Source organism: Fusarium subglutinans, assembly GCF_013396075.1.
Source record: "Fusarium subglutinans strain NRRL 66333 chromosome Unknown NRRL66333_c0000315, whole genome shotgun sequence".
Taxonomy (NCBI): Eukaryota; Fungi; Ascomycota; class Sordariomycetes; order Hypocreales; family Nectriaceae; genus Fusarium; species Fusarium subglutinans.
This window is the reverse complement of record NW_023502378.1, coordinates 19,045-40,328: the sequence shown is the minus strand read 5'-3', so window position 1 is coordinate 40,328 and position 21,284 is coordinate 19,045. Positions and strand designations below refer to the sequence as shown.

The window sequence follows — 21,284 nt, the reverse complement described above, 5'->3', positions numbered from 1 at the left end:
TAGACATAATATACTATTATTTAAGGTAGAAATTTAAGCTAAATTAGAAATTAGGTATCTAAGTAGTAAGTTATTTAAAAAGCTTGTAAGGAGATGTGCTAATATGCAAAACCTAAATCAGGACCTAAAACTAGTAGAACATCTTTGCATTGCAAGACAGGCTAGGTACTTTTTATACTTAAATCAAGGCTTGAAGATGTAAATTAGGTACTAGTATTAAATACTTAATATTGGTTACTAATAGCAGAAATATTGATTTTATAGGCGATAGCGTAATCATGAATGAGGAATAGACATGTTTAATCGTCCGCTTGGCCCATATCTCTCTGCACGCCATAACTTAGGAAGCAGCCTCTGACAGTTCGGTAAAAGTGGAGACACCTCCGCTCCGCTCCCCGGGTGCCGTTCACACCCGTCGGTCTAAGCCCGCGTTCTCCATTTGTCTAGGTATGTTTCAGCTTAGGGACTCAGTACATATGCTTCTTTCCATATGAGACTAGCATTTAAAGTAATAGTCCTCTAACTTAGTACCTACAAAACCAAGCTCCCTCGACCTCAAGAGCGTGTCGTCCTCCTGTTCATAGCATTCATAGCATTCATAGCAGAGATATCAGTAACGTCAAGCATGCCTACCTCGAATCAGGTCCATGGGGGTCGGCCTGGTCAGGTTTGGTGCGAAACATGTATGTAGAGTGTAGTCATCTTGGGCTGCTTACGAACTCGAAGGCATAGTATAGTATAGTTGATATCGTATACAGAAAAGACAATGCAGGACTCAACAATGCCTTACACAGACAGACAGACAGACCTTATCATCTGGAATGTTGGAGTTGTCTTGGCTGGGGACTGGCCGCCAGTACCTCACCGTGATGGAGATGGAGGGGGTATGGTGCAAGCACCCCGCCATAATCACGTGGCTATTCACTTACTGAACCTCGTCACTTTGACCTGATCACGTCTTTATTATTTCTCTATAGACACTACGACGACAACTACGGCAGTCAAGTTTGATTTTATATTGTACAACATGCCGATCACTGTCATTCTCGGGGCCCAATGGGGTATGTTTCTCTCCCTACCTATACTGGACTATAGCCTTCCTCCGCATCCAGCCGATATCGGTTCGAAGCCATTATACTGACCAGGACTCCCATAGGTGATGAAGGTGTTAGTACTCAGGGAAATCCCAACACAACAGATGGCACTCAGACACTAACCATACTCCAGAAGGGCAAATTGGTTGATGGACAGTGTCAGGAGGCTCAACTCTGTGCCCGAGCCGCGGTAAGCATAATGCAGGCAGAACCGAATACCTGCTAATCAACGTCGAGGGTGGACATAACGCTGGACATCTCGTGCGGTTAGTCAAACTCTTGCTGTGGATCTATGTATTCATGTGTGTTGTGTTGCTAACATGTGCCAAGTGTAAACGGAGTTTCGTATAGGTGAGAACCAGCACACGTGGAGGGACTGGATAATTGCTAATGCGGAGGCAGCTTTCACCTCTTGCCCTCTGGGCTGGCCAACCCAAGATGGTTTGTAGAGAATATTGGTCGTTCAAGATGGCAACAGTGAGGTTGACAAGTACCACAGCATGAACTTCATTGGTTCGGGCGTAGTTTTCCACGTGTAAGTCTTCATGTAGCCTTCCACTCCTAGCTCGACTACCACTTCAGCATCTTGTTGACGCCTGGCCTGGCCTGGCCGAACATGCCAATAATACTAACTCTGTGTTCTAGCCCAAGTTTCTTTAGCGAGCTCAAGGAGCTTGAAAAAAACCTGACTGCGGTACATGATCGGATCCTTGTTTCTGATAGGGTCAATATTCTCTTGGACCTGCACATCGCAGTGGATGGTCTCGAGGAGGAGGAACTTGGAGGTTCGTCCCATGCTTCTAACATTGTCCTTGGGAAATAACAGCTAATGTCTACACACTAGACGCAGCTATCGGAACAACAAGACGCGGTATGCTCACCCCGGGACTCCATGACGGATCATCCTTCTCTGCTTTTGTCACGTCATCGCAAGCATTCCCAAATCTCAATAGCGTAGAGAATCCTATCCAATGCCGTGCCAGCGACGCTATATAAGCAACGAAGTCTAACTTTCGCCATAGGCATTGGTCCATGCTATCAGACAAGTAGAGCGGTAAGAGAAAGCCATTATATTGGAGCGGGCTGTATGTTAACTTCCCCAGCGAACTGGCATCAAAATGGCCGATGTCTTTAACCCTGAAGTTTTCGAGCAGAAGTTGAGGCGTTTAGCCGATGGCTTTCAAAAGCGCTTCGGAGAACTGCTCAAATATGACATCGAGGGCGAGCTTGCTCGTTTTGATGAGTACAGACAAACGCTCAGTAAGTATGTCGTGGACGGCGTGGCCTTTATGAGATCCGCACAGGAGAGCAATATGAAGATTGTGGTCGAAGGCGCAAACGTAAGGTTCTCATCCTATGACTAAACGAGTAGTACTAACGCAATGGCGGAACGAGCACCGTGCCCACGGTCTCATAGTCCTCTCTCCTATTCCCGCAAGATTCTTTGCTCGGGGCAGGACATATTGCTCATTTGGGCATTCACTTTGCTGGCGGTACCCAACAAAGGGCCTGCGCTGTACTGAGCTGTGTATTTGTTCATGCCTCGGCAGAAATCGGGAGTCATACGGAGACTTGGCTTCTCCTCGTCTATTTGGCTGTTGATCGTGGTCCGTGGAGTTCATGACTGTTTATTCGAGGAATGCGCCTGGGATCAGCTTGGAGCAGACCCAGTCATGGCGTTTCGAGGTTAAAGCCCCAAACTGTGCTCAGAAAGTCTGTCGTGACGCGAGCCCAGGCCTTCCTGTCAAACCTCTGCGCCTCGTGGCATGTCGGTAGACCAGTATCAGTCAAGTCTCCTGTGAAGGAAAGGGGTTCTGGGACCTGGCGCTTGTACTTGTTCCCAATCAAACAGGCACTGATGCTAGATGTTGACTATGGTTCTTATCCAGTAAGTTTCTGCCAACTTGACCGTTTGGGTTGCACTCGTACTCATGATTAACTACAGTTCGTCACTTCCTCAAGTACTACACTTGCTGGTATTATCGGCGGACTTGCACTGAACCCAAAGAATATCACGGAGACGGTTGGAGTGGTCAAGGCTTGTATGTCAATTACTTCATGGCCATAATCTACTACTGACTAGCAACAGATACCACCCGTGTCGGGGCCGGGGCCTTCAAGACCGAAGATACCGAAGAGTGCGTCTTGAAACCCATCTTGAGGTTATTCTGAAGCTGAATGGTTAACTTAGGATCGGCACCAAGCTCCAGGAGATTGGACGCGAATGGGTGAGACCACAAGCTCCCTGGAGGTTTTGAGCTTCTACCGCTGACAAGACTTATCTAGGGAACGTCGACTGGCCGCAGACGCCGATGTGGATGGTGAGTTTTTGTGATGGCTCTGGGATGCTGACAAACTTACTGACCGTTTTCAGGCTTGGTAAACACAACCTCAAAACCTTTCGTAGTAGGGAACACAGCTGACAAGCACACACAGACCTTGTTGTGGTCAAATACAGTAACTCGATCAACTACTACGACTGCCTGAATCTCACAAAGGTAGAAAAAGCCCGTGGCACACGTCAAAGCGCTCTAACACTCTGCAGCTCGACGTTCTGGATACTTTCGAAACGATCAAGATCGCCATTGCCTACAAGATCGATGGAGAGGTCAGTGATGCCAACAAGATGATGATAGATTGTGGAAACTGACCATTCGGACAGGAATTGGATTCTTACCCTGCGGATCTTGATATTCTAAACCGAGCTGAGGTGGTTTACCACGAGATGCCAGGCTGGCAAAAGCCGACCACCAACGCGAGGACCTATTACGACCTTCCTAGGGCAGCCCGCGAGTACGTCGAGGTGAGCATATTCCCTAGGCTAGCATAACGAATAGTGGCACTGACCACCAACAGTACATCGAGAAGTTTGTGGGAGTCAAGGTAGGTGGACGCACATACTGACCTACAACGCAATTGCTAAAGTTGAGCAGATCAAGTACATTGGCACAGGTCCTGACCGTGAGGCCATGATCCAGCGTGCCTAAACATGCTATATAGAGAAGACACCTAATGCTAGCTTGACTTGGGTCGTATGTAAGGAGTGTTGGCTGTCAAAGTCATTCAGTGGTCGAAGAAGAGTTTGCGCATTTAGAAAATAGACTTGGGCTTCTCACAGATTGGTCATGCTCTAGACTTCCAACCCCGCATGGCCAGTTTGAGTTCTTGTATCGTGTAGATTGATGGCTCTCGTTTCAATGAAGGTCTCCCAGGAGACAATAATTGGACCAATGCTGATGCCTTGGATGATATAAGTCTTTGTTACCGTAGGACTGCTAATACCCCATGGCTGTTAAGTAAATTTCGTAACCAAAAAAGGTATGTTGATAAATCTATATACCTGCCTAATGCCTTGGAACTCCATCTTGGGTTATCGCTCTCCTGAACTGGTGCCCATCCAAGCTGAATCTACACCAACATTAGGATCATCCCTCAGCCAGTGACAAGGAAGTGTACTCACCTGCGTAGTCTTTTGATCCCATTCCTTGGTAAAACTTTTGATTTTCCCATCCCCGACTTCAAAGATCGCGTCAGCGCTCCACTGCGCATGTTTCCCTTGATTGGAGATACCTTTATACGGCTCTCCACAATGACTTCCCTGCGCCATGTATCTTAACAGAACACATCCATACTTAGCCCGGGACTAGCCGAAGCGGATGATTTCGAGGTCTACAACGCTGGCCATGACGGTGGAGTGAGAGTCGGCGTGGTCCACAGGAGTCTCGTAGCCGGGAAATGTAGCGGGTGCCCAGAACCAGCTGTCTGAGTGGCGGAGATGCTGAACCGATGAAGCGCTATTGTTTTCGGTGGTATAGTAAGCTATTCGTATATAATGTTTACAGAGATCTATATTGCTCTGTCATTGAACTTATTAGTATCAGTTGCGGACTACTGGTCGAATGCTTGCCTGCCCTTGCTCTGTCTAACAAGGCGAAATAACACCTGGAGGCTGCATGTTTGTCGAGATTACTGGATTCTTTTCAATCATTCTGGACAAGTTCAAGATTATTATGGATATCAAGACTTTTATAGGCGCATACCTTATCTATTTCTATCTCTAAAAAACGGTCGAGTGTGTGTGCTGTCAGAGCATCGTCACAACATTATTGTCTATGACATCAATGTAAGCAACAAGCACATAGACAGCATTCCATTATCAATACCCGACTTCTGTACTCTGTAAGCTCGGTGCCTTTATATCTTAAACACTATGAGCTCTTCAATAGGCAGTGCTTATGCCTGTTCTTGGACGTTGAAGGATACAAGTTTTGCATCTGGCACAGGCAACTTTGTCAAGTAGCAGTTTGGCTACGAGGCATCTCTCTACCCTTGAGAGACCTTATTGTTGGTTAACTATTACTTTGAACACACATTAATTCCGAGCTTCTTTGGGCAACCCATCTCGATATGCCTATAATATGAGTTCTGGCAATCTTGATATTCGATCACAGTGTTCACCTAAAAAAAGAGAGCCACGTAGGTAAGTTCTGTAGAATACACTCGGAATACATTCTATCCCAAAGTTTCATCATTGCGGTGGCTCAATGGAGGCTGAGCTCAGGGATATTGCCAAGAGGGAGTGATCAAATCCAGGGTCTACACGTTGAATCACAATCCACCCCCACACTTTAGCCCAATTGGTGACGCAATCATGTTACAGGTGTACCTAGCCCAAAATAGGTACCTTAGGTCGGCTTGGTCCAAGCTATAGCCTAAGCTTGAAATTCAATTCCCACTCGTGCTGCAGCTTGAAACCTGGAACTTCATTCTTCTAAACCCCTAAATCTCACTGACTTCGTTTCGTTATCGCATCGGTAAGTCAAACCAAACATACTCTTCTATATTCCCGCCCACCAACTTATCAAAGTCCAAGATGAATGGTCGCTGACCCAGCTAAACTGCAGATCGCCCTCACCTCTCCCGTATCAATTCCTAACAACTTCCAAAATGGCTTGCGGTTCCTCTAAATGTCTCTACGACCGCAACGGTCCCGGCAGCGCTGCCACTTCCATCGCCGAGTCCATCATCAAGCCCTCCGAGGCCACGGGCACCAAAACCAAGTGTATCGAGTGTGGCGACTACGAATGCTGCTGTATCCCCTGCACCATCCTGTAAAGGGGGGTCGAATAATGATATGCGTTGCGAGGCAACAATGCCGGGTGTTTATTGTTTGAGGAGAAGTGAGCTTTTATAGTCCTTTGTGCGTTGCGTTACAATGCTGCTGGGAAACATAGCGCAGCTGAAGAGTGTATATTGAATCAACGACTCCGACGAAGTTTATGACAGCCTTTTGACAGCCCGAAGCTTGGCTTGATGCGTGTGCACTTGTATGCGCATAGATGCTGAAGTTCGCTCCATGTATGCCTGCCCAGTGTGGGAAGACTGTATTGTTTGTTGGGAAGTTAATCTTTTCAACTCCCTTGATAATAATGTGACGGTGTGGACAATATCTGATGCTTATTCCAACACCCGCCCTCAAGTAAATAAGGTATCTGTGGCAGCCCATACGTCTGCTTCTCTTTGTTTCGCCAACGCTTCCACATCTTCCTCCTCGGTGTTCTGTCCTAAAGCCTTGGGCACGTTGGGTACGCTTAGGCTGCCCAAGCCATCGAGTACGCGGCGTGCCTTGTCCACCTGTATCCGTATGGCCATGGTCTCAGCCCGCGTACGGTCTAGGTGCTCTTGCATGAGCGCAATGACTGATTCGCGTGCTTGATGTGGCCGGTACTCGTTGAGGATGTGATGAAAGTTGATGAAGAGTGTGCGCAAGTCTTGCACTTTTGCTTCGGCGTGCGATGGGTTATGCGATAATGTCCCAGAGAGCTCGAGAAAGTTTAATAGAAGCGATTTAGCAAGTCGTTTGAGCTCAAAGGCGCGATCAAAGCGCTTAGCATCCTTGGACTCGGGCCGTGATGATGAGGGAAGATTGGTGATCCCTTGATCTTCGAGAGTTGGAAGCTTGTCGTCCAGCTAAACCCTCATTTAGTCAAACATCTTGTAAAAATAATCGCAGTCGCTTAACCTACCATGTACTGATCGCCAAATACACGCCAGCGTCCATCGGCTGGCTCGGCCGGAGGTTGCAGATTGACGAGATCTTCGGGAATACCAGGCACGCGGACTGTCAAAGGATCACCACCATGTTCCGTGATGTATGAAGTCCTTAGTTCTTGAATCCGAGAAATCTTATCTGCTGTAAAGTCTTGCCAAAAGGGAGGCGGGTTAGGGAACATGGATGAGAGCGAATGGCCCTCTTGCTGTTGTTCGGCCATCTTTCAGCTCTCGTAGGAAGATCGCCTCACAAAGCAATCTTATGGGCAGTTATATGAGCAGAAAATAAGACGCCGCGTTAAGAAGGCGGCTCAAAAGACAGAGCAGGACAAGGATGGTATGCGGTCCCTTGAGGTGGACGTTTCCTAGTGGGGGAGTGAGACTCTGGTGGGATGGCTGGAATCCACGTGGATGCAACTGCGGTCAAAGCTTTTGGGAGCTTGGCCACCTAGATAGTGTTGTATTGCTTCAGCAAGTCTCAATGATTTGAGAAGGTAAATAAAACTTAGTATCGTTTTAGTGTTGTGCCGTGTGACCTTCAAATGATACCGCAAACAGTCAGTGACCCTCCCACTGAAATGGAGTGAAGATCGGTTTGCGCCGGTTAATCGTCGGCGGTTGCTCACCTCACACCTCTTTGCTACCCTTTGACGACCTTGAATCTCTACTATTCAACGTCATAAGCATGACGCATTTCTTTCTTTCTTTCTTTTCTTTTCTGGCATTCGTCTTTTCTCTCTAGTCCTATTCCTCATGAGGCAGCTTCTCTTGATCTTCTGAGCTCAATTGGAATCGCGAATTACAACCAGCTCATATACTTCAACACCTTACTCTACCTGTGGTATTTTTCATCTACCACATTCCTTTAACGTCACGAACTACGGCTCTTCATCTTCATCTACATCCATGTCCGACGTACGCTCTCTTTTGCGGCAACAGCGCGCCGCTCGCCGTATCGAACACCCATATGCCGTCTATTCTGATGCGGGCAAACTTCTATGCACCCTCTGCCACGAGCACATCAAGACCGAATCGTTATGGGACTCACATGTCCGAGGAGAGGCACACAAAACTCGCTTAATAAAAGTTCAAACAGCGGCATCGTCCAACGCTCGAGCTTCACAACAACAGACTTCACAAAAACGGAAACACGACGATAACGAGGAGGCTATCGACGATAAAGACGGAGATGTCGAAATGGACGATGGCAGGCGGAAACGAAATAAGACCGATGGAGTGGATGGAATGGATGGAGACGGAGATAGGGATAACAAGGACCAGACTTTGACGCCACCTCGATTGACTAGGAGGACGTCGACTACACCGTCACAAGGGGTTGAGATCCAAATCCCATCGAGACCAGCAACACCAGCCCATCGAGATGGCTCTTCCTCTTCTACCCCTGGAGGTCAGCTTAATAACCTGGTCTCACAGTCTACAACTGCATCGCTCCCCTCACGCCAGGCCAGCAGTCTGACTACAGACGAGCGCCTTACATCTGCGGCAGCAATAGCGGTCGATGAAGCAGAATGGGCAGCCTTCGAGGCCGACATTGCTGCTACAACAGCCACATACGATGAAGACGCGACTATATCAGCCCCAGCCATGACGGCAGAACAAGCTGCCGCTGCCGATGCCCAGAAGGAGGAGGAGGCCGAGAAGCGACGCGCTCAAGCTGATGTCGATCTCGAAGACGAAAAGGAGGAAGCAACCCGTGCGCTTGAAGAGGAGTTTGAAGAAATGGAAGAGCTCGAAGCTCGCGTGAAGCGGTTAAAGGACAAGAGAGAAGCCTTACGGAAACGTGGTGAAAGCTTCAGTCAAGAAAATGGCACTGAAAACCCTACAAGCTTAGGCAAAGAGAATCTGGACACGCCAGCTATTGAAGAGAAGGAAGAGGACGACGATGACGAGGACGACGATGAAGAAGATGAATGGGATGGCTTCAGGTTTCGAACAGCCTGAGCAAAGGGACTTTGTACATAACCATGCATGATAGAAAGATACCACTCGTGAAGGGCTCGCCGATCGCCTTCACAGGGCCCAGTACTCATAACGGAGTTCGTCGATTTTGTAGCATCACCACATCGTACATAATGTATCATACAAGCAATCCTACAGACAGGACGAAAGCCACTGCTACCGCTGACGTCCCCCTGCCAGAACTGTGACCAATACAGAACCGAACTATAGAGGTCCATCATGCATGATTGCACACGCAGCCTAACAACGATTCACCTCATAGAAGCTGATATCACTGACTTACCAAGCACTGTCTCGCTCCTCACCACGACTGACTCTTTCCCAAAACCTACGGAGGCGCCACACGCGTCCTATGCCGCGGCTCTCCTCCCATTTTCTTACGCCATCTTGACGCTCTTTGACTTCACGCTTCCATCTCGATGCAATCCACTGTCGCAACCCGTCCTTAACTCTCTCTTTCTCGATTGCCTTCTTCTTGGCAACAATTGCTGGCGCCACATGCACTGACGACATACCAGGCACGCACTCTTTGGGTAACACAGAACGCTCAACCAAGGCTAAGGCTGAGGGTCTGGCTGCCAAGCGGCGAGACAGTCGGATTGATACCAAGGATCGGGCCAACTTTCGAGAAACTATGGAAGTATGTGTCATGAAGATTGAACGAGTAATGAGATCAGCCAGTGTTGGACGAGATGGTGACGATAGGCGTGACGGAAGGTTAATTCGGGCTCGCTGAAGCCGATAATGGTGTAAAATAGGGGCTTGAGAGATATCGCGAAGGAGATGGCTCGTCTAAATCTGTATCAGTCTGTGTTCCCAAGGTCTCGAGCTGTCGGGACCAATTCAAGGTCCCATGAATGATCCCGGGATGCCAATAGGAGAGTAGACTTTATTCTTGCTAACGGTAGGTAGTCGATACTTACTCTCGACGTTGACAGAAGGTCGTTGACGTCCAGGAAACCCATAATGTGAAACAAAACCTCGTTTGGCAGGTCCTCGAGGGAGGGCGAAAGGAGGGCATTTTGCAGTCTGATACAACTGACAGCGCTTGTCCTAAGCGATGAGCCTGGGCAAACGTCGCCGGTCGCAAAGGTCAGGCAGGCTACCTCTCGCGGGATGCTGGGGGCGATTGGGCTGGCTGCAGATCGGGCATCAGTGGTCACGAACATCGCAGGGTAGGATCTGTTGACATCCTCGCCCGGAGCTAAACAGCCAGCGTTCTCGAGACGGGGTGAGCCATACGACAGCCCATGTACCTGTGAGGTGAGCTGTTCAGGCGATGTGGCAACAGGCTTCATGACGATCTAAGTAATTACCCTCGGCGCTATTTGCAACAAAGGGTACTGCGAAAGGGTGTGAGGATGGGGGTATTGGTATAATGCGTCAACCCGGCAGGCCCGAAGTCCGCGAAGGTCCGGCAAGACGGCAGAACGCAACCAAGAGGCGAGAGGACATAGGTGTCAAGCAAGTGTCGAGTGATCGTCACATGTACAGCTAGGTTGAGGCTCTAAAGACCTAGCAGTGTTGCTGCGCGTGATTCCGACAGACAATGTGGTGGGTGATGGACTTCCGCACAAACAAGAAGAATACGGAGAACCCGGTGGATAATACAGAGTGGCGATGAGGCAATACACGACGAGGGATAAACACGGCGCGTAAGAAGTGCGGTCGCTGATACGGCCGGTCTGGTCAGTCGGTTGTAACCACAATATCGAGTAAGGAAACAGCAATTTAGGTAGAAATTGCGGCGGAGCCAGCGAGACTTTGTTGTCGTCGAAGCTATTATCCACCGAATATAGAGTGGCTCGATGTGTTGGAGCGACTCAGTCCGTCGAAGGCGACGGTTTCAATGTTGAGGCTAGAGTATTGACTGATGACGCGTAGGGCGCTAAGAAAGGTGAATAGGTAGTCCAGCCGCTAGGTGAGCCTCAAGCTATAAACCCTGATAGTACTGCACCGATTTGAAGTAATTATTGTGCTTTATCGCAGATAGTAGGTATGCAGCTATCACTTTAAGAAGGTAAGATAGATGATGTGAGTATTTGAGTCGTGAGACAACATAAAGTTCGACATGAAACTTGGAGTTGAGGGGAAGTCCATCAAAGTGGAGTGTGAAGGACGTATTGGGTTAGCTTATATGGAGGTTAAGCGCAAGCGTTAATGTCGAACTACACTAAGGGCGGGAGCCTAATAAAAGGCATGGTGATGACACCCTCTATTGGTCAGCCACTTCACAAACTCTTGTTAGAAAACAGAACAGTTGCAGGGCTGTAACTTCAATATAACTCCAAGTTACTCAAGATACCTGTACAGTTTAAGCAATGAAGAAGACAAATTGGTAAGGTAGTCAAGACTGCATCAAGACTTTGTAAGCAGTGTCACTTAGGTAAGTACTATTGTAGGTAATAACGTTGTAGGAACTTGGACGCAAATCATCCAAAATCATCCACAGGACACCTGAGGAAACAAACACTTTAATATAGGAGGAACTCAAACTGCACAAATTATAAAGATCAAATAAACAAGCTCTATTCTTCAGATAGCGTTTACTTACACTCACCATAGATGATATATTCAAAGTCATTGATGAGCCTGTTGGGACTACTTGCCTAACCTGTAGCCTAGCAGTGGCTTCCGGCTATTCTTGTTTTTTTTTGTTCATTCTTGCTTCCCTTTTTCCCTCTCTGTACTTGTATCGTTAGTACCTGCCGCCTCCTCTCCTGCGTTCCCACCTGGCCACTTTCGGGACCAACTTGGCCTGCCTTTATTGGCCTATGCCTTATCTTCACCGCTCTCATTTTCAGAAGAAGAAGAAGAAGAAAAGGGATAACACGACGGCCCAACGTTAATATCACCACCATCCGCCCGACAACAACAACACCAAAACACAATGTCGAGTTATCCACCTGCAAGCTACCGCAGGCACACCGGCTGGTGGAACCCACTTATTTACACCCGCATACAGCACATCATACGTATCACATCACATCACATATCCGCATTCGCATGCATATGCTCATCACAGCCACCCGAAAGATCTACTCCATCTACCTTCTTTGATGAACGATTGAAATTCGGCCCCGGAACCTGACCCTAATCCGCGCCATGCGTCGATCCAAGTTTCTGTTGTGGTTGCGGCACATTTCCTCCGCCTCGAACAGCTGCCACCGATCAATAGCGATGCGCTGGCCAAGATCAACGAGATATCCCCCTTGCTCAGTTCGTGCGGGATGAACGTGCAATGTTCATGCAGCCTGCAGTTCTCGCTACCTGCCCTTCCTTCAGCTCAAGCTGACGTAGTTATGCACGTGGCACCTTATTCCTCCATCTTACCACAAAGCATGAAGTGTTTTTACCTGCATTCCGGACCTCCCATGCGTGGGACTGCACATGTCATTTCACACGATTGCTGAGCCAGGCAACTTTTGGGGGGAAAAAACGGAAAAAAGAAAAGAAAAGAGAAACAATCATCACTATGTCAATGGTGCTCATCAATCCTACTCTCACACCCGCGCGCTTCCTCGGCGTCGTGACGTGTTTACAAACCCACCTGAGTCTGCGACCGAATTCTAGACCATGACAGACAGTGAGGAGCAGGGGCTTCAATTTCAGACCCCAGTATCGTTCAACAGGCGTACCTACGGTAGGCGTGTCAATTGCGTCCGTCGAGTCACAAAGCGCTGAATCGCAGACTCAGACCCAATTCATTGCCGCATGATGTCTCGGACATCGCCTTTGTCGTGCCCTGAATAAGGATTGTCGCGTTTTGCGCGTTCGTTTCCTTCTATGGATACCACACTTGGCTTTCTCCAACCATTTCCGCAATTATGCACCTTTGCGAGCTAGTCGAGAGCCTTATCAAGATGACATTCAAAAGAATCGTTGTCTCCAGATTGTCAATACTACACCAGTACACCTCGCTCCACACTGCCGCGACTGTGTCTTAAGGTTGTGGAACAAACCAGGACCTCAGCCCACACCCTAATTTTTTTCTCGAGGGGACCTGCCTCCTGCCCTTGAAGGGCAAGAGAACAACGACCTTGATATGGGGTGTCAAAACAAAACCAGTGAAAGCTATCCTACGCTTAGGCTATATCACCTAAGTCGTTTTGTCATTTAGGATTGAGGTTTTCAGTTTTTCTTTGCTCCCCTACCCTGCTCGATTTGCGCCTTCCCTAACGAACTCAACGTGCGACTTCCCCTGGTCATTCAGCCTCAGCCTCATTACAATCGTTGAAAGCCTAGCATGGCAAGCATCTGTCGTTTGTATCTTGTGCCCTCATTAGATCTTGGCTCCCTGGGATGGCCGTGGTTGAGATCCTGCTTCCGGCCAATCATTGCTTTCTACATGCATCCATGCGGCGACAATGGAAACATGTCTGCCGTACAGGAAGACCCATCCGAAACCGCTGATCCCTGACTGACCCCCTGCTTGTCAATTCTCCCCCCACATGGCTGCATGGCTATAGCGCTAGCTTTCGACATCCGCTCTAAGCTGCTCTTTCGATCAAAGACACTGCCGGAATGCAGACGGTCTAGATGACACAAAGTCAGAGAACCGATATGATGTGCCAGAAACCATCCCGTACCGCATGCTTGCACACTGGACAATGCGAAATGCTCCAGGTCGAAATGGGTGTCGAGCCTGGCGAAATGCCGACACGTACCGTACCTTCTTGTGGGCTCGCGAGATCTTTTTTTCCAATTGGCTCCAGGTACGATCGGACGCGCTTCCTCCCCGTTACTTGTAAAGGGGCTCCATGCAGCGCTTTTCAGACACATGATTTGCAGCAACCCAGGTGACTGGTTCAAACTCAAACTCGCCAGATCTGGTTGTGGCTTTCCAGGCTCTCTGCTCATTGGGCGGTTCAGAGTCATAGAGTTACCTTGCCTTAGACTATGGTTCTACGGTCAGATTCCATATTCAGCGCCGTGATGGCCTGTCGAGGCTTCGTCCTCTACTGTTCTGTCCTTGTTCAACCTGCATGGTGATTAGATACCATCCGGCTGTTCTTTGCAACTGACCATCGCTGCTCTACCGGAGAAACCCCGCGATTAAGGTCTTTGGAGAAACTTTGCGAAATATGTCGAGCCCTTGAAAGGGATTGGTCTTGGCGTTAACGGTGTTGCAAACAAGCCCGAGTCGAAGACTCGAAATATTGGAATGGAAATCCAAAGCGGGCCGGGCCGGCCGCTAAACCGGGCCGTTGTGATCACCAGGCTCAGCAAGCAGGGAATACAGTTCACCAAAAGATCTGAGGCCTAATGATGGTCTGTGTATTTATCACCTCGACAAATGGCTGCTACGATAGCCAGCCTCAGGCCTACAAGTCGGTCGTTCTTGACTACTTTTCGTCTGAATTACGAGCAGTGGTGAACACCCTGGAGCCTCGAGCTTACAGCTTGTGTCTCGCTTGGTGCATCCACCCACCGAAACAGATGCGAGTACACGCACAGAGTCGCCGACACCTAATATACATGCGTAAGGTATATTCTTTGACACTCCCCAGCCACATAGATCGGGAGTCCGACATGCATCCCTGCTGAGCCCAACAATGCCCAATGTTAGGGCCTAGTATTAAGCTCCTTTGACTTGGCTCCCTGTCTCCTCACGCTCCTGGTTCCATGCGGGCTGTGAAGGCATCACAGACGAGTCAGTTGTCCGAGACGCAGGCCATTCCCGAAGCAGAAGGCCAGCTCAGCAGTATTCGGATGTCTCGTCATGTTTCCCCGTGAAAAATCCTTTGTCACCGCCATATCCCTCGTTGGGGGTGGTAGAAATGCTTGTTGATGGCTGCCCTAGATGCCGCTTCTGCTCATGACTAGGCAAGGGCCTCCACATGCTGTTGGTGGGAGAGAACAAAGAGCTTATCTTCGTGACATTGTGTGCCTTACTCTTCGCTCAGTGTGCATACATGCATGACTGAATGAGATCAAGGCGAGCCACTTCAAGTTCTTCAGTCTTGTGGTCCTAAACATGAGATTTGAAGCTCTGCAAGTTAGCGTTGATATAAAGCGATAGTATGAACACTTTGTCTTCTGGGCTGCTTCACGAAGGGTGCTGCGGCCTGTTTCAAGGCAATCGTCACCATGGAGTAATATCGACAGGTTCTTACAACTGATATACATATCAACTCACACGCCCCCCGGAATAGATATTGCTGCTTGCTAAAGAATCTGATGTGATAGCGAGTTCGTTTTGCATGGTCACTCAAACTCCAACGTTTTTCAAAGCGAGGCGTGCGAATCATGCAAGACGTGATACACCATGAAGCCAGCACAGATGAGGCGGTAGAGGGATGACTGGGTATCCAAAGGCAATAATATACAATGGTATCTTTGTCATGTCGACAGGCATTCAATTCTCTCTTCTCCCTTCGGAGTCGATGGAATGCAATGGCTAGGCTGCAGTCTTGGCCAGAGGGATGCTGCCACGTTGTGCCTCTACATGTCTTGTGCGCATCAGCATGGTTCTGAAATGACCTCTGAACTGTCGATTGTGGTGTTTGACAAAGAAGGTTCTTCAATGACAAGCCAACGTCCCAGTGGAAGGGCGGAACTTTAATCATTCATGTGAGCCGGCAGCCATGCACGAAAAGCATGCAAACTCCCCCTATTCTTATATGTTACTACCGAGGCGAGTACTTGCAGCAATTTACAATTACGAGCTAACTAACTCAATTCAGCTTGACCTGAATCCTTTGCGGATGCCTGCTTATTGTCCCAGAAAATATTATGGGGAGAATGGAGGATGAGGCTCCAGTGTGAGACCGTGTAGGAAGGACCAACAAGGAGGATTGTACTTTGTCTAGAACAAGTGAAAAGAACCCCCGAATGATTTTTGCCTTCAAAGTTAGGAATTCGGTTGCTGAATGGGAAGAGGCGGCATAAATAACTTCCTTCAAGGCTCCTTGGACCACAATCTGCCCTGATATGTGGGTTAGAAGATGCAAAACCACTGCACAACAACAGAAGCAACCGGCCGAGACACACCACGAGGTTCTGTTGAACAAAAACGGCCAACAGGCATGGCTTGGGGAACACAAGCAACATGGTTGTAGCGGCCTACCAAGTCGATTGACATGTCCCACGGTGGCGAGATTTGCAGGCATCTCTCCTTCAGAGCTTGATACACAGTCATGGGCATCATGCACAGCTCTTTTGGCCCAGAAGAAGTCTCAAATTGGAAGGGGGGAAGCCGGCAAACATCCAATGCAAGCTTTCCTGTAGAAGTAGGACGATGCGATGTCGTAAAGAGCACTCGATGCCGTAGACCATGGGAGGAAGTCCAATGGCGGATCCCTGAGCTGCATCCCTTCTTCCAATGGGCCGGCGGTGCCATCGAGCTCGAGTCCGCAACGCATGGGCTTGACGCACGGAGGAGGAGAAAAGCAGCGAATGAGATCCCTTGCCTTCACCGAATTCGTCGAGATTGCAAGCATTCAGAATCCCCTTGTTTCCTGACACTTGTCCGCCCTCGGGACGAACCATGAAGCCCCACAGCGGCCGCAGATCAAGACACCACCATATGTTCACTCGTGCACTCGACTAGGACAAGATTTCAAGAGGACGCGACCGAGACCTGGCCCGCAGCGGGAAAGGCACAGGACTCGTAGCAATAACACGGCCGTTAATGTGGCCCGGTTGCCTCACGGCTCCATGACCAAGGACGCGCCATGGAATGCATATGGAATGCTGAGAGAACGATCCCGACAAGTGCAGCATGTCAATGGCCGACAAGAACTGAACCAGCTAGAAAATGTGGGTGCTGAATGAAGTGAGTCCAAGACTAAGGTCTCTTTCTTGGGCCTTTGGGGCTTGTAAAATAGACGTAGCCAAGCTATATTTACTCGTCAGGTACGTTATGCATTAGGACAACAACAAAGGCTGAAAGGCAAATTGAATCACACCAAGGGCATATGCAGCCATGCACATACTCATACACATCCCCGCGGGTTTGTCCAAGTTATTTGGTCCTTCGTCAGCCCTGCTTTTGTTACTTCCACCGCAGCTACAACATCACGGTGAAGTGCTGTACACACAGAATACTGCAGTAGTATCTTGTGGTGTGGGGATGCCCCGTACTTCGACCCTGGTTCTCGCTGTAGTTGCTGATATTGCGAGGGGGGGGCGTGTATCGAATTTTAGGTCTTGATCAACGTGGCAAGCGGCCATCGGGCTTTGGTCCTATGCTATCAAGCATCGCTCTTGGGCTAACCATGCTATCAGAGGCTTGTCGAGTTTGAACTGACAGCGATTGTTATTTATGATATTGGAAGCAGTAAGCTAACAAGGCGAATACTTGGAGACGTGATACGATTGATGATTGGACGAAGACAAGCCTTGAGGTAAAGTCAATTTGGTTCTGATGGTGGTAAATACATGCTGTTGGGTGGCTCCAATCATTGATAGATATGCTGCAGGGTCTATGAGAAACGAATAGGCGCAGATTGGCTGCTCCAGCATCACATCAAGACCCAGGAACCAAGTTGTTCAAAGTTAGAGCCGATTGATAGTCGGGGTACGTCTTGTGGCAGCGGCAGAGAGAATCTATGGAGTACCATATCAGAGAGGAGGAGGGGTGCGCTTAAGGCACCTCTGCTGGTGGAGGATGGTGATGCGATGAGAAGAAAAGACTATATGGGGCTTTGAGTAAGGGTACCCAATCGACACATACAATCAAGCCTCTTTATCCCGCAGGAACAAAGAGCAGAAGCGAATGCAAATGCAAATGCAGACGCAAATGCACAAGAAAAAGCAGAAGTTCAAGCTCATAATGGGCGGCCATTAATCTGGCCCGAAGTGAGGAGGGCAAGGGGTCTAAGGAACGAATGCGATTGCTTGTTGGTTGTGCCGGAGTCCCACATGTGGATGTGGGATGCCATATACAGATATAGCACGAAGATCGAATACGCAGAAGGTCTCCTGGATCAAACAAGTATAAGTTGCCTTCGCCATCCACTCGGTCTGGGCTACATCTCATCTTCATCATTCTGTTGCCCGCGAACAGTCTACACATCACGCTACCCCTTCAGTTGACCAGTTTCTTAATCATAACTTGTTGTATCAGGCCAACTTCGACTTCATACGTTATAGAAGAGCAGCTGCAGACCCATATCCCGGCTCCAGGACGCTGGAATTCTTGAGATATCGACCACTCAGCAGGGCAAAGCAGTCGATTGTACTGGCAATCAAAACTGAGGATTACGGGCCTCAAGCAAACAAGTCTCACTCGGCTAGCCTCAGTATCAACGAGGGCATTCGAACACCAGCAGCTTCCAAATCCTTGCTAGGTCCCATACAGCTGCTGTATTTGCTCTTGTGCCTGGCTGTACAGTGCATCTCACAATAGTCACATATTAAGTAAGTTTGACATATATCTTGCTCTTTTCAGATCAATCAAGTGCATCATCAACATCAAGGTGTGCTTTCTTTCCCTTTATTGCACTGCTCTGGTTACGTATTATCTGTCGAGACACCACGCGGCAGGGATATGTACGAAAGGCCATGAGGGGTTGATAGACGGTGACCATGCTGAAATAATGTCATGTCTCCAAATGAATGACAAAGGCAGCCAGTGATATGGATATTAGTCCAACAAGTGGGAGTTGTATGCATTGGGTAGAAACAAAATTGCCTGCCCAACGCGAAGGGGAGGCACAGAAGGCATAGAGACAATAGAAGAGACCCAGTGACTAACCTGTGTATCCTAGGATTCTTCTCGACTCGATCAAACCGAACCTTTACATTGTTTATAACGTTCTGGCTCAGTGACCGTTGGATTGCCCGAGGGTGGCCGACTTTCATCGCTTCGACACGACTTGACAAGTGTTGACTTGAACTTCGGGTTCGGCTCGAATCGACCACGAGTTCGCCTCTGGAACTCCGCTCTCCGCCTTCGGTGTTCCCGCTTCTTCTCCTCTTCTGTCGAATCAGTTAGAGATACCCTGCTTTTCTCGCCTCGACTATTCGCCACTAAGCCTCTCGTCAACCCTCGAAACCGTTGAGCCATGTGCTACTTTGACCAAACCCGCTGGGCATGCGGCTACTGGCGCTGGGGGCACTTTCGTCAGCAGTGCAACAAAGAATACCGCATGGGCGAAACTTGCGGCCTGAAGCTTGTATACGAAACCAGGACCGAAAGAGACGTTTGCAAGCTCTGTCACGACACGGAGAAAAAGCAGCGCAGGTATGACAAGATGTACCGAGACGTTCAGCGCTGGCAGAGGGAGGGCAACCGAAATGCCACCATTGAGCGAACGTGTGCTGAGATGCAAGAAGTCCTTGGTCAGATCTATCGTATGAGAGAAGAGCATGATCACAGGCTACAATCCCTTGGCCAGGTGAGTTTGAAACATGATGTTCCTTTTCCTTTCCTTTATGTCCATTCGCATTGAGTGAGGAGCCCGAGCCCGAACAAGAAAGATGGACGAAAAAGGGCTGGAGGCATAACTGAGCCGAGGGCACATGGAAGAAAAAAGTCCCAAAGAAAAGGAAAAAGAGGGACGGGAAGCCCCAAAAGGGGTGTGAGGGGCGTGTGCGTGGTCTGTGATGGTGGTGCTGTGCTTCTTGCATATGCCGTGGTCTGTGGGTGTCGAGGTACGGGCATGGGCATGGGCACGAACATTGTGTGTGGTGAGGAAAGAAAGAGAATATGAGTGGCTAACCTATTATTGCAGTGAAGTGACGAGATGCCAAGAGCGATATATCTAACGACGACAATGGACGAGCTGTTATACACAATAGCGAAGGGACAGTACGGTTGAAGTATTAGCTTCATACAAAATTGCGGAAACCGACCAGGGATACCAGGACATCTATAATGACGATTATGACAACCTTGTTTTATGTTTGGGCGGACGAGAAACGAAAAATGTTGCGGTCGATGCCGAAAGAAGGAGCTCGACCAAGAAGGGATGAGGAAGAGGGGCAGACAAGAAGAGGAGACAGGGAGGTGAAAACAAACTCTCTTGTGAGCATGGCTTTGCGGTGGAATATTTTCTCCTTTATCCTTACCTTTCTACACTTCATTCGTCTGTAAGAACAGACAAATTGCTCTTTTTTCTCTCTTCCAACAATTTCAATATATTGGTGGATCATCATGGGACCTGTGTGAGGGGCAAGGCAGACAGAGACAGGATGAGAGGGCCTAAAACGAAGAAATCCCCATGGCCACAGCTGGGGCATGCAGAGGGCGTCGGTGGGACGGAGCCAGACGCTGCCAGGTCCATGTTTATATCTTTCTTTATACCCACAGGTGCGAACCGTGTGGACAATAGGTCAATGTAACGTGTGTTATCTTGAAAAAAAAAAAAGCCATACTCTTTCTATGTCCCAGATCAGCACTTAAAGTGGCGTAAAGGCCGTCAACACGAAGGTATAGCAGCAACTAGCTCTCTTGCCCTGACCTTTATGGCACGGCATGAAGCAGAAATTGCAGAAGGGGGAGGGTGGCAGTGCCATCATCATGCATGGGCAGACGGAGCTCGGGGTGTGGGCCATGAGCAAGCAATGGGAGTTCAGTTCCTTGTTGCATGTTGATCAGAGACGCCGCTTCTATAGCTCGAGTGATGACGACAGTTGGAAGCTAGGAACAACTGGGGAGACTGGCTTCGACCTCAAGATCGATGTTGACGGGCCAGAGAGGACAATGGATAAGGTGAGGAGACGAGAGGTATAGATTGAGGAAACACGACAGGTAAGCGTAACCGCAAAAGACGCAATCGGCTGGAAGAGGCGTCTATGCGCATCGAATAGGAGAATAGCAATAAATCAACGACCACCACTGGAGCAGTGTAGCGTCAACGAGGACCTGTTGTGTTATTTCTCTCAGGCGCCGATAAATACCTGTGCTGTGTGAGGGATCTAGCCTATCAGTGTCGACTACATACCTACTATGCAGCGGACACCATTCGAAAAAGGCATATACCCTTGCTTATCGGAGTTTTCAGGGCATATGTCTTTGATAACCCCAAGCCCTTTGTCAACGAATAGGGATGCGGGTATGCGGAAGCAGGTGCTAGAGCACGACACCAGAGGTATCGGGGCTCCAGCCTCCAGGTCCCTCAATGTCTCAGATCATCTGCCTTGTTTTTCCGCCCCCAATTGTTCATTTCCAGGTGACAGTATGGGCTGTGCCTGTAGCATGGATCGCAACTT

At 48.9% G+C, this 21,284-nt stretch overlaps 4 protein-coding genes across 4 annotated transcripts; 2 read left to right on the top strand and 2 right to left on the bottom strand.

Annotated features, from left to right (window-relative positions):
* Positions 1-1,594: 1,594 nt before the first annotated feature.
* FSUBG_13171 (adenylosuccinate synthetase) lies at positions 1,595-4,081 on the top strand (the record flags this gene model as incomplete). The annotated part of the gene is made up of 14 exons (XM_036678035.1): positions 1,595-1,629; positions 1,740-1,879; positions 1,945-1,965; positions 2,117-2,148; positions 2,198-2,434; positions 2,809-2,982; positions 3,040-3,136; positions 3,184-3,232; positions 3,286-3,322; positions 3,371-3,415; positions 3,640-3,702; positions 3,757-3,897; positions 3,951-3,977; positions 4,028-4,081. 14 exons carry the CDS (start codon positions 1,595-1,597, stop codon positions 4,079-4,081), a joined length of 1,152 nt encoding a protein of 383 aa, XP_036531369.1.
* Positions 4,082-6,569: 2,488 nt separating this feature from the next.
* FSUBG_13170 (MED7-member of RNA polymerase II transcriptional regulation mediator complex) lies at positions 6,570-7,366 on the bottom strand (the record flags this gene model as incomplete). Its single annotated transcript, XM_036678034.1, has 2 exons — positions 6,570-7,064; positions 7,121-7,366. The coding sequence occupies 2 exons, from the start codon at positions 7,364-7,366 to the stop codon at positions 6,570-6,572; spliced, it is 741 nt and encodes a 246-aa protein (XP_036531368.1).
* A 685-nt stretch (positions 7,367-8,051) lies between these two features.
* Positions 8,052-9,107, top strand: FSUBG_13169 (coiled-coil 16; the record flags this gene model as incomplete). The annotated part of the gene is made up of 1 exon (XM_036678032.1): positions 8,052-9,107. The coding sequence occupies one exon, from the start codon at positions 8,052-8,054 to the stop codon at positions 9,105-9,107; it is 1,056 nt and encodes a 351-aa protein (XP_036531367.1).
* Positions 9,108-9,404: 297 nt separating this feature from the next.
* Positions 9,405-10,423, bottom strand: FSUBG_13168 (f-box domain protein; the record flags this gene model as incomplete). The annotated part of the gene is made up of 2 exons (XM_036678031.1): positions 9,405-9,917; positions 10,049-10,423. 2 exons carry the CDS (start codon positions 10,421-10,423, stop codon positions 9,405-9,407), a joined length of 888 nt encoding a protein of 295 aa, XP_036531366.1.
* Positions 10,424-21,284: the final 10,861 nt, after the last annotated feature.